The sequence below is a fragment of the Trichomonas vaginalis genome, chromosome II, assembly GCF_026262505.1.
Source record: "Trichomonas vaginalis G3 chromosome II, whole genome shotgun sequence".
In the NCBI taxonomy this organism is placed as follows: domain Eukaryota; phylum Parabasalia; order Trichomonadida; family Trichomonadidae; genus Trichomonas; species Trichomonas vaginalis.
This window is the reverse complement of record NC_067204.1, coordinates 22522272-22535702: the sequence shown is the minus strand read 5'-3', so window position 1 is coordinate 22535702 and position 13431 is coordinate 22522272. Positions and strand designations below refer to the sequence as shown.

Genomic DNA, 13431 nt, shown 5'->3' with positions numbered 1-13431 from the left:
CCTCACCAAATTCCACTAAAACATATACAAATAAAAGTACTAAGTGGATATCATCTAACCCTAGAATTATAGCTCCTAGGACTCATCCTAGATGGTAGTTCTGGAAAAACACCTGGTTTTTGGAGTTGCAAAAGTTAAAAATTGAGGGTATTTTCCAATTTTCAAAAACTCACATTCAAAAATACTTTTATACAATTTTGAGAGAAAGATGAATTTTTTTCATATTTTATGCATTGTTAACAAATTTCATAATTTATTTGAAAAATTTTGTGAATTGTAAACTATTCAATGAAATTTATGAAAACTATTTATCAGCATTTAGCATAGCATTGAATTTAAAGTAACCACAGCATTTTTGAAAAATTGAGTGTGTAGCCATTAAAAATAATTATCTCAAAAATATTTATTTTTCTGAGATCATTGAAATATTTTGAGAGACAATGTCTTTGATTTGACTTATAGAATGCTTTTCTTTCTTATTCAACATACAAAAGTAATATATTCTACAATTGCGTCCATTGAATCTACTAATTTTGCTTTCAATTTGAATTCAAAGTTTGTATTCCAAGGGGAAAGTTTCTTTGCATTAATGTTCCATTAAGGGTGCACTTACGCCCCTATGACAGGGCATTCAATTCAGGTGTTTAAGGTTAAATTTTAATGGCGCTTCACGCCGGTTGTCAAAAATTTGAATTAAAGTCAGATGGGGGTAAGTGCAGCCTTAACGATCTTATAGACTAAATTATTTATTATAAATATGATAATTTAACAACAAATTATGTTTTTTTTTATTTATATCTAACTCTATCATAATCAACAAAAGTTACATTTGGAATAGGCTCTGGCCAAGTGTTATTTACAGAGTAATAAACAGCAACTCGAATAGTTTTAATTGCCAGATCAACATCGCACACGCATTTATTGTAGAAATGCCAGAACTGATGATGTGCAACAGCAACTCTGATTCCTACAGACATCAATGTTGAAAGCGCTCCGTAATCAAACATCTGGCTTCCTACAATAGCAGCAACTGTGCCTTTCTTCATAAAAACAGTCTTATGGCAGTTACTTCCTGCAGCTGTGAACATACACTTAACAGATGAGAAAAATTTTGCATATTCGTAATAAGGACCGATCCAATCTGGGACATATTCGAATTTAACAGGGATATCAGTCTTCATTCTGGCGATAATATCATCTATATTAAGGATATGTCTATTTGTCTTATTTGCTCTGTTAAAGATAATATATCTTGTTGGTTCGATCTCAGGAAGCTTATAATACTCCCTAAGCTTGTCAACAAGTATCTGTAATGACATTCCGTAATGCATGTAGTGAGGACGGCCTTCTACGGCCACTGCTAATCTTTTTGCAAATACCCACTCGCCTTCTTTGACGTATATGTATTTAGAGACGTTTATTGCTCTAAGTAGTTCATCACCGTTAAGCATTGATAAGGAATTGATGATGCAAACACAGTTTTCGCGAAATTCTTTTGGTAATAAGATGAGAGGCTGTAAATAATCGTTCATAAAATGGCCAATGTTATTAAGTGCTTTATGCCCGAATAAACAAGCATTTTCACATTGATAAACAACTGGACCATTTGTGTAAACTCTGATCCAAGCGGGGCCAGAGGCGAAAGGTGGACGAATAATGTAGCCATCAACTGCAAATTCGCCAGAGTATGTGCCGTAAGCATTTTTGTATATTGCAATCTTGCCTTCGAAGCGATTTATTTTATCAATAAATTCTTTTTTACCAAATTTGGGAACTAAGTCTGCACGAGTAAAGAACTTTGCATAGTCAAAGTCTTCGGTGTTATTCCAGAATCCGTAAAGTAATTTATCGCGATATTTTTTATATGTTAAGTTAAATTTGAGTAACTGATCAATATATTCATTGCACAATCCTTCTTTGATGCCTTTGATCTCTACTTGACCAAATGTTTCTTTCTTTTGTATTTGAACAATATTTATATTTGTTTTAAATGGATAAAAATATGTTTTGAATTGAAATCTGGGCACGAGACCAATACTGGATATAAATAATACAAATATAGCTATATAGGGAAAGCGATTCATTCAGAAAGTAAAGATGAAAATTTTCTATACGCAATAAACAATTTTCAAAGAAAAAGTGCCACGAATATTCATAATACAAGAATTCATAATTTGCTGTATCAACATGTATTGAGATTATATACAGAATGTTCACACTTTGATGACTCCTCAGGTTCTACATACAGACCTTAATTTTTTTTATTTATAATTTTTTTGACACTTTACAAAAAAAAAATAAATAAACAAATTTTATAAATCTATATACCCAGATTTTCCTTACTTTTACCACTCCCCATGTAATTTCTGGGGAAAACGATAATTCATTTTTTTTATGGATGAATAGATCGTTTTCCTAGAAAGGACCTCATATCTCTGGCTAAAAAGAGTGTCAGATCCTAAATAGGTTATTGATCTAGTGTACAAATCCAATAAAAAGCCTATTTTTTTGGCTTTTTTGGTGCTCATTTTTTCGAAGATCTACATGAATATGGGGAAACCATCGGATTTTTTGGTTAACCCACATCTTCATGTAGTCTGGACTATCTTTCCTCGAAGGACCTCTTTACGGGTGTAAAAACTCATAAAGTTCTCAAAAGATTCATTCTCGATCTCCATGCTGAAAGAATTTACAATAAAAAAAAGATCTACGCATCAAACTACAGCCATAAATGAACTGAACCCCTAAAGCTCAGTTCTTAGTTTATCAAAAACGTCGAAATCCTTCTCATTGCAATCAAATTTTCTCAATAACTCATAAGAAAAATCGAATTTTGATTAAGCCGATGTTATAGGTATCACAAATACTACAAACTTGAGCAATATCGAAATTGCCAGCAAAAGTTTGAAATTGCATTGCTCATATTTGTTTTGTAAACTAAAAATCTGCTTATATTATTCATTAATTTTTTATATATTATTCATATACTTTAATAAAAACAATACTATTTCACCTTAAAAATGAATTTCATAAGTCAATATTATTTTTTTGAAAATGTATCAATTTTCGATTAAAACAACATGAGAATAAAATTTACGCAAAATTATTTTAAAAAATGGTTTTAAAAATTTACAATTGATTAAGAATAAGATTGCAAGAAGTTTTGAAGTTTAATTTTAAGAAAAAAAATTCGGATATTATTCATGGATCTAAGTAATCTGATATTTGAGTATCGGCACTATGCATAAAACATATATTTATAGTTTTTTTGGAGTTTTATGATTTTAAATATATTCAAATTTGGCAATCCAATAGATTTTTAAAAAATAGGTAAATAAAAATAGATTACATATGCAGCAGATTTAGAACATGAAACAAATCTTATAGTGACCCAAAAAAAATTCATGATCCAAAAAAGAAAAAAATTAGCTAAATGAGAATCAAACCTTGGCATAATAAATCATTATGTCGGATGTTTCCACTACACTACACCAGCAGTTCGAAAAATACCCTTGGTGGTTCTATTTAATAGCTACTCCCAACGATAGGCGGTGTCCCCAGCTTTAGAGAGGTGGTAAAAGTAAGGCAAATCTGGGTATTAGATAAAGTAATTGAATTCGGCGATTTGAGGCCACTTATGATGTTCTGTGACATAAAATGCCAAATCAATAGCTTTCAATGCCTCATTAATGTTAACATGAGTTATAGTTGGCTTATAATGAAGCAAACCCGGATAGTATATGTTGATTTGATATATTTCAATTGATATCGGCACAACAATATTACTTACGTCAACTATTGGCCCTACCAATTTAATAATACATGTTTTATCAGCCATATACATAATATTATTGCAAGAAGAGCCCGTAGTTGTCATCATAATTCTACAAGTCGAAAATGTCTTAGCCGCTTCATGTGCAACTAAAGTGTCTGGAATAAGAAAGAAATTATAATCAGGATATTTCTTTTTTTGTGGCTTCAATCAATTCTCCGTAGTTTTCTACGACTCTTAGAGGTCCTTTCCTATTCAAAAATTCGATTTTGGTCGGAATAATATGAGAAATGTTAAAAGCTTTTCTAAGTACAGTATGAAGATTATCTATTGCTGGTCCGTAATACCCTCCATGAGGTCTTGGTTCAACAACTGTATAGAGATTCTCGCAATAAATCCATTGCTTTGGTTGAAGAACAATTGTTCTTCCTTCGAATCCAAGAACAGTCATGATTCCCTCCCACATGGAACGATTTCCTTTTACTATGATGTATGACTTCCTTTGTATTTCTTCCGGGAAAAGTACTAGCTGTGTCAAAACTTCATTCATAAAATGTCCAAAAAGGCCTACTCCTACATGACCAAGGACAATAACGTTATCATATGCGCCAACAACTCTGCCAGGATGATATTTAAAGATATTTCTAAAGTTGTTCATATCTCCTGCTTCATATACTGTAACTCCATCCGAAATGGCATACTCGTATGAAGCGTACATTTTCTTTGCATGAACCCAGTTACCATGAAAATGATGGGCTTGTTCAATGAAAGATTCTCTGCCTTCAATGATATTATGAATAAAAAGGTTCATTTTTTCTCCGTAGAATAGCGCAGTATCCTTTCTTTCAACTGGAAAAGTCTCGCTTAACTTGAATAATGATTTGAAAATAGCAAATGGGCAAAAATCTTTTACTTTCGTTGCATTTACTGAGTATAATATGTATTGATACTTGGATCTTGTAACGGAGTACGTAATGATCAGAAGATTGAATATAAAAAATGATGCTAAAAGGATGAATGCGTGATGTAATTGGTACAAAATAAAAAGAAAGAAACTTGGAAAAAAAAACGATGTCACTTTTAAGTGCGTCTATGGAAAGATCGTTTTAGGTTAATCCGAAAACTTTCTCTTTTGGGCCATCATTAAAATGGCATGTAAAAAATTGGTACTAGGAATCATATCATGATGTTTTTATGGAACTACTTTCAAAATATTATTGAAGTTGCAAATTCATGCATTAAAAAATAAACATCGTTCAAGAATAAACTACGAAACACTTATACTATGGAATACGATCATATCGCTAGAACCACAGCGTAATTTACTCAGAATAAAAATTTTATTTTTTAATATAGAATGAAATACACCTTTAATTGATTACAAATTTGATATACGGTAGTTCAAAATCATATTCTTATTAAATGAATAAATATATACATATAAATTTAATTCATGAATATTTTCTATAAATATTTATAAAATAACATACTGGTTATGACTTTATGATAATAAAAATGAATATTGCTTGATTTAAAACTAGCTAAAAGCTCATAGAAACTCAATAAAACTCGAATCTGAATAAATAAATTTCATTTTTTTAACTTTATTTTAATGATTTAGATATCTAAAGGATATATTTTTTTAGACATTTAAAACGAAATTAATTTTTTTGGAATCTTTTGATGAATGGTTTAGCTTGAAATGTTGATGTTATCTAAGATTTAATCATTTGGAATGAAAGGAATTATGAATTTTCAAGTCAGGATTATAGTTATTATGGAGCTAATCTGAATTGTTGATTATTAAGCTTCGTCAAATTATCAGTTTCACAAACTCATAACTTCTTCGAGACACAGATAGCACATAGTTACAAAACAAGACAAAGATTCTAATCAAACTTGAAATTCTTGTTAATCACCGAATTTTTCAAACTTGGTCCAAAATGTACTACACAAACTCATAACTTCTTCGAGACACAGATAGCACATAGTTACAAAACAAGACAAAGATTCTAATCAAACTTGAAATTCTTGTTAATCACCGAATTTTTCAAACTTGGTCCAAAATGTACTACACAAACTCATAACTTCTTCGAGACACAGATAGCACATAGTTACAAAACAAGACAAAGATTCTAATCAAACTTGAAAACCAAATGAATTCAAATTTTCGGCTTTATTTTAAGTGAATTATTTTATATGATATGAACTTGAATTTGGGACAAAAAATCATATGTCAGAAACTTAAATACATATAACAAATAATTTCTGATTGAAGATGATTAAATTAATGTATCAGATAAAATTAAATGTAATGTTTGCGATCTTCTCAACTTATTAATGTCACTTTTTCAAAAAATCTGACAATCGAAAAAATATGTTTTTTTTAACAGTTAGTTTCGTAATGATATACATATGCACTGATAAGAAGCAAAGTATCATTATACAGGGATATTATTATTGTTAAAATTGGTTTTTTTTTCATTTGATATTTACATTCTAATCTCAGATACAGATTATCATCTGAGATAAAGAATATGATCTCAGATACACATTAACATCTGAGATAAAGAATATGATCTCAGTTCAAGAACATCATCTCAGATAAAAGAGATCATCTCAGATACACATTATCATCTGAGATAAAGAATATGATCTCAGTTCAAGAACATCATCTCAGATAAAAGAGATCATCTCAGATACACATTATCATCTGAGATAAAGAATATGATCTCAGTTCAAGAACATCATCTCAGATAAAAGAGATCATCTCAGATACACATTATCATCTCAAATAAAGAATATGATCTCAGATACACATTATCATCTCAGATAAAGAATATGATCTCGGATCAAAGTTATCATCTCATCAATATGTTATTAGGATATCAATACCTTCTTTCATTTCCTCAAATAATAATAATCAATTTGTCTTCTCAACTTATTAATGTCACTTTTTCAAAAAATCTGACAATCGAAAAAATATGTTTTTTTTAACAGTTAGTTTCGTAATGATATACATATGCACTGATAAGAAGCAAAGTATCATTATACAGGGATATTATTATTGTTAAAATTGGTTTTTTTCATTTGATATTTACATTCTAATCTCAGATACAGATTATCATCTGAGATAAAGAATATGATCTCAGATACACATTATCATCTGAGATAAAGAATATGATCTCAGTTCAAGAACATCATCTCAGATAAAAGAGATCATCTCAGATACACATTATCATCTGAGATAAAGAATATGATCTCAGTTCAAGAACATCATCTCAGATAAAAGAGATCATCTCAGATACACATTATCATCTCAAATAAAGAATATGATCTCAGATACACATTATCATCTCAGATAAAGAATATGATCTCGGATCAAAGTTATCATCTCGTCAATATAGTATTCTGATATCAATACCTTCTTTCATTTCCTCAAATTATAATAATCAATTTGTCTTCTCAACTTATTAATGTCACTTTTTCAAAAAATCTGACAATCGAAAAAATATGTTTTTTTTAACAGTTAGTTTCGTAATGATATACATATGCACTGATAAGAAGCAAAGTATCATTATACAGGGATATTATTATTGTTAAAATTGGTTTTTTTTTCATTTGATATTTACATTCTAATCTCAGATACAGATTATCATCTGAGATAAAGAATATGATCTCAGATACACATTAACATCTGAGATAAAGAATATGATTTCAGATAAAGAATATGATTTCAGATAAAGAATATGATTTCAGATAAAGAATATGATCTCAGATACAGATTTTCATCTCAGATAAAGAATATGATCTCAGATAAAGAATATGATCTCAGATAAAGAATATGATCTCAGATAAAGAATATGATCTCAGATAAAGAATATGATCTCAGATAAAGAATATGATCTCAGATACATATTATCATCTCAGATACACATTATCATCTGAGATAAAGAATATGATTTCAGTTAAAGAACATCATCTCAGATAAAAAAGATCATCTCAGATACAGATTATCATCTGAGATAAAGAATATGATCTCAGATAAAGAATATGATCTCAGATACACATTATCATCTCAGATAAAGAATATGATCTCAAATCAAAGTTATCATCTCATCAATATAGTATTCTGATATCAATACCTTCTTTCATTTCCTCAAATAATAATAATCAATTTGTCTTCTCAACTTATTAATGTCACTTTTTCAAAAAAATCTGACAATCGAAAAAATATGTTTTTTTTAACAGTTAGTTTCGTAATGATATACATATGCACTGATAAGAAGCAAAGTATCATTATACAGGGATATTATTATTGTTAAAATTGGTTTTTTTTCATTTGATATTTACATTCTAATCTCAGATACAGATTATCATCTGAGATACACATTATCATCTCCAATAAAGAATATCATCTCAGATAAAAGAGATCATCTCAGATACACATTATCATCTCAAATAAAGAATATGATCTCAGATACACATTATCATCTCAGATAAAGAATATGATCTCGGATCAAAGTTATCATCTCGTCAATATAGTATTCTGATATCAATACCTTCTTTCATTTCCTCAAATTATAATAATCAATTTGTCTTCTCAACTTATTAATGTCACTTTTTCAAAAAATCTGACAATCGAAAAAATATGTTTTTTTTAACAGTTAGTTTCGTAATGATATACATATGCACTGATAAGAAGCAAAGTATCATTATACAGGGATATTATTATTGTTAAAATTGGTTTTTTTTTCATTTGATATTTACATTCTAATCTCAGATACAGATTATCATCTGAGATAAAGAATATGATCTCAGATACACATTAACATCTGAGATAAAGAATATGATTTCAGATAAAGAATATGATTTCAGATAAAGAATATGATTTCAGATAAAGAATATGATCTCAGATACAGATTTTCATCTCAGATAAAGAATATGATCTCAGATAAAGAATATGATCTCAGATAAAGAATATGATCTCAGATAAAGAATATGATCTCAGATAAAGAATATGATCTCAGATAAAGAATATGATCTCAGATACATATTATCATCTCAGATACACATTATCATCTGAGATAAAGAATATGATTTCAGTTAAAGAACATCATCTCAGATAAAAAAGATCATCTCAGATACAGATTATCATCTGAGATAAAGAATATGATCTCAGATAAAGAATATGATCTCAGATACACATTATCATCTCAGATAAAGAATATGATCTCAAATCAAAGTTATCATCTCATCAATATAGTATTCTGATATCAATACCTTCTTTCATTTCCTCAAATAATAATAATCAATTTGTCTTCTCAACTTATTAATGTCACTTTTTCAAAAAATCTGACAATCGAAAAAATATGTTTTTTTTAACAGTTAGTTTCGTAATGATATACATATGCACTGATAAGAAGCAAAGTATCATTATACAGGGATATTATTATTGTTAAAATTGGTTTTTTTTTCATTTGATATTTACATTCTAATCTCAGATACAGATTATCATCTGAGATAAAGAATATGATCTCAGATACACATTAACATCTGAGATAAAGAATATGATTTCAGATAAAGAATATGATTTCAGATAAAGAATATGATTTCAGATAAAGAATATGATCTCAGATACAGATTTTCATCTCAGATAAAGAATATGATCTCAGATAAAGAATATGATCTCAGATAAAGAATATGATCTCAGATAAAGAATATGATCTCAGATAAAGAATATGATCTCAGATAAAGAATATGATCTCAGATACATATTATCATCTCAGATACACATTATCATCTGAGATAAAGAATATGATTTCAGTTAAAGAACATCATCTCAGATAAAAAAGATCATCTCAGATACAGATTATCATCTGAGATAAAGAATATGATCTCAGATAAAGAATATGATCTCAGATACACATTATCATCTCAGATAAAGAATATGATCTCAAATCAAAGTTATCATCTCATCAATATAGTATTCTGATATCAATACCTTCTTTCATTTCCTCAAATAATAATAATCAATTTGTCTTCTCAACTTATTAATGTCACTTTTTCAAAAAATCTGACAATCGAAAAAATATGTTTTTTTTAACAGTTAGTTTCGTAATGATATACATATGCACTGATAAGAAGCAAAGTATCATTATACAGGGATATTATTATTGTTAAAATTGGTTTTTTTTCATTTGATATTTACATTCTAATCTCAGATACAGATTATCATCTGAGATACACATTATCATCTCCAATAAAGAATATCATCTCAGATAAAAGAGATCATCTCAGATACACATTATCATCTCAAATAAAGAATATGATCTCAGATACACATTATCATCTGAGATAGACATTATCATCTGAGATAAAGAATATGATCTCATATACAGATTTTCATCTGAGATACACATTATCATCTCAGATAAAGAATATGATCTCAGATCAAAGTTATCATCTCGTCAATATAGTATTCTGATATCAATACCTTCTTTCATTTCCTCAAATTATAATAATCAATTTGTCTTCTCAACTTATTAATGTCACTTTTTCAAAAAATCTGACAATCGAAAAAATATGTTTTTTTTAACAGTTAGTTTCGTAATGATATACATATGCACTGATAAGAAGCAAAGTATCATTATACAGGGATATTATTATTGTTAAAATTGGTTTTTTTTCATTTGATATTTACATTCTAATCTCAGATACAGATTATCATCTGAGATAAAGAATATGATTTCAGATAAAGAATATGATCTCAGATACACATTATCATCTGAGATAAAGAATATGATCTCATATACACATTATCATCTGAGATAAAGAATATGATCTCAGATAAAGAATATGATCTCAGATACAGATTATCATCTGACATAAAGAATATGATCTCAGATACACATTATCATCTGAGATAAAGAATATGATCTCAGATACAGATTATCATCTCAGATAAAGAATATGATCTCAGATACACATTATCATCTCAAATAAAGAATATGATCTCAGATACACATTATCATCTGAGATAGACATTATCATCTGAGATAAAGAATATGATCTCATATACAGATTTTCATCTGAGATACACATTATCATCTCAGATAAAGAATATGATCTCAGAAACACATTCTCATCTCGTCAATATAGTATTCTGATATCAATACCTTCTTTCATTTCCTCAAATTATAATAATCAATTTGTCTTCTCAACTTATTAATGTCACTTTTTCAAAAAATCTGACAATCGAAAAAATATGTTTTTTTTAACAGTTAGTTTCGTAATGATATACATATGCACTGATAAGAAGCAAAGTATCATTATACAGGGATATTATTATTGTTAAAATTGGTTTTTTTTTCATTTGATATTTACATTCTAATCTCAGATACAGATTATCATCTGAGATAAAGAATATGATCTCAGATACACATTAACATCTGAGATAAAGAATATGATTTCAGATAAAGAATATGATCTCAGATACACATTATCATCTGAGATAAAGAATATGATCTCAGATAAAGAATATGATCTCAGATACATATTATCATCTCAGATACACATTATCATCTGAGATAAAGAATATGATTTCAGTTAAAGAACATCATCTCAGATAAAAAAGATCATCTCAGATACAGATTATCATCTGAGATAAAGAATATGATCTCAGATACACATTAACATCTGAGATAAAGAATATGATTTCAGATAAAGAATATGATTTCAGATCTCTTGCATGCGACTTAAAATATCTAAAAATTTTTTACTTAGCATGATTTTAACAATATTAAATTCTATTTTTAGAAGATACAAAACAAAAGTATATATTTTAATTAAGAAGTTGTACACCTAATATAACATTTAACTGGTAGTTATATTCTTGAAACTAAAAGAACTCCATGAAAGTGCGACCTGGTTGAATCTTACGATGTGTGTGCTTCCTGAATGATTTAGAAGGTACAAGAATATTTGTTTTTCCTGTTTCTGCGTATATTTCAAATCCTTTCTTATAAAATGACGAATCAAGGAATTGACCTGTTCTGTTTTCGATACCATTATTCCAATGACCATATTTAACAACATACATGATCTCGTGAAGCCCAGGATCGAAATCAGAAAGAGAAACATTAGATAAGTTTTCAGTGCTGATTGCATATGCAAAAATGCCAAGTGTTGCAACACCTGCTAACGCTGGATTATCTGGAAGCTGTCGAGTGAAGAACAAAATCTGTGTGTTTTCATGCATATAAATACAGTTGAAACACGCAGAACCTGCTGCTGAAACATATAACTTAGATGCTGCTAAAATCTTTGCTGTACGTTCAATGTCAAACAATGTACTCGCTGGATATAGTTTCCAGTTATATTCTGGATATAATTTCTTGGCTCGTTCGAAGAGGGCGTCAAAGTTTCCAACACATCCCCAATTTCCTTTTGGTTTATTGATTGCTGTCATTTGTGTTGGAGCAATATTGTACAAATTGTATTTTTGATATATGTAATGGTGCAAATCAATCCAAGCTTGGAACATCGCGTTGATTCCAAATTGACTAACTGTTGCATGAACATCAATTCCATGAACCCACTGACCAGTAAGTGAATGTATACGTTTCGGATCAAAACCTAAGAATGAAAATATGTTTCTGGCTTCGTTCTCTTTAAAGTGGACAAAGATGTCTGCACCTTCCAAAATTTCAGCAGGCATTGACATAATCGGACAAAGCATATCATGCATGAAGTGACCATACTGAGGATGATGTGAAAACCCTAAAACGATTTTCTGGTACACTTGTAATGAATGATTTGTGGCATTTGGATAACGGTATGGATAGTGTTTATTGGCCAATTCAATAAAATAGTCGTAGAAGTAAACACCGTATAGACAAACATCTGCGCGGTGAAAATGATGGTAAATTGAGTGTTGTAGACCAAGACAGTCTAAATCTATTGAGTTACCTTGGTAAAATGGCCATGATTTAGGACCCATTCTGACTTTTAAGTAGCCACCATTTGGAAGAATAACACTGTAATTGTCAATGATTTCAATGTTGTCGACTTTTCTTGTTGGTGTACTTTGATATTTTTGTACGCCATGAACTAGTATATACATTGAACAAGTACTTTGTTCAGCTAATAACGACACCAAACATGTAAATAAAAAGACTATAACTTCAAGTGCCTGTGCAATCATGGTGAAAAAGAAAAAATTTTGACCAAACGAGTCCTCAATTCTGACATATTTTAACTTTACAAATCTGACAATTTGACAAAAAAATTTGTAATCTCAGTAGGTGCAAATTTTAATGGCCAATTTTCAATTTTGCTAATAGTAATATTCTTAATCCATACCATTAAGCCAGTGTGCATGGAATCGCTGAAATTGGTATTTTGCCGATCTTATTAACAAAATCATATTTCTTAAACTTATAATGCGGTGATATAAGATCATGTTGCTAATGAGGAAGATATATTTAAGAACAATGGGCTTCAATACAAGTTTAGCATCAGTTGACCAATATTTTTCTCGTTATTTGAGTATCAAATTTGATTTCTTAATGCAAGTAGTGTTTACATTGACATTTTTATATAATGGTCAACACATTCACTCATCTCGCAATATATATTAAAAAAAAAACTGCTTGTGT

At 29.2% G+C, this 13431-nt stretch overlaps 3 protein-coding genes across 3 annotated transcripts, besides 1 other annotated feature; all 3 read right to left on the bottom strand.

Annotated features, from left to right (window-relative positions):
• The first annotated feature begins 598 nt into the window (after positions 1 to 598).
• Positions 599 to 725: a mobile genetic element.
• A 63-nt stretch (positions 726 to 788) lies between these two features.
• On the bottom strand, positions 789 to 2084 carry TVAGG3_0591140 (glycosyltransferase family; the record flags this gene model as incomplete). Its single annotated transcript, XM_001329464.1, has 1 exon — positions 789 to 2084. One exon carries the CDS (start codon positions 2082 to 2084, stop codon positions 789 to 791), a length of 1296 nt encoding a protein of 431 aa, XP_001329499.1.
• A 1105-nt stretch (positions 2085 to 3189) lies between these two features.
• On the bottom strand, positions 3190 to 5362 carry TVAGG3_0591130 (glycosyltransferase family; the record flags this gene model as incomplete). Its single annotated transcript, XM_001329463.1, has 1 exon — positions 3954 to 4583. One exon carries the CDS (start codon positions 4581 to 4583, stop codon positions 3954 to 3956), a length of 630 nt encoding a protein of 209 aa, XP_001329498.1.
• Positions 5363 to 11383: 6021 nt separating this feature from the next.
• TVAGG3_0591120 (glycosyltransferase family) lies at positions 11384 to 13011 on the bottom strand (the record flags this gene model as incomplete). Its single annotated transcript, XM_001329462.1, has 1 exon — positions 11673 to 12977. The coding sequence occupies one exon, from the start codon at positions 12975 to 12977 to the stop codon at positions 11673 to 11675; it is 1305 nt and encodes a 434-aa protein (XP_001329497.1).
• Positions 13012 to 13431: the final 420 nt, after the last annotated feature.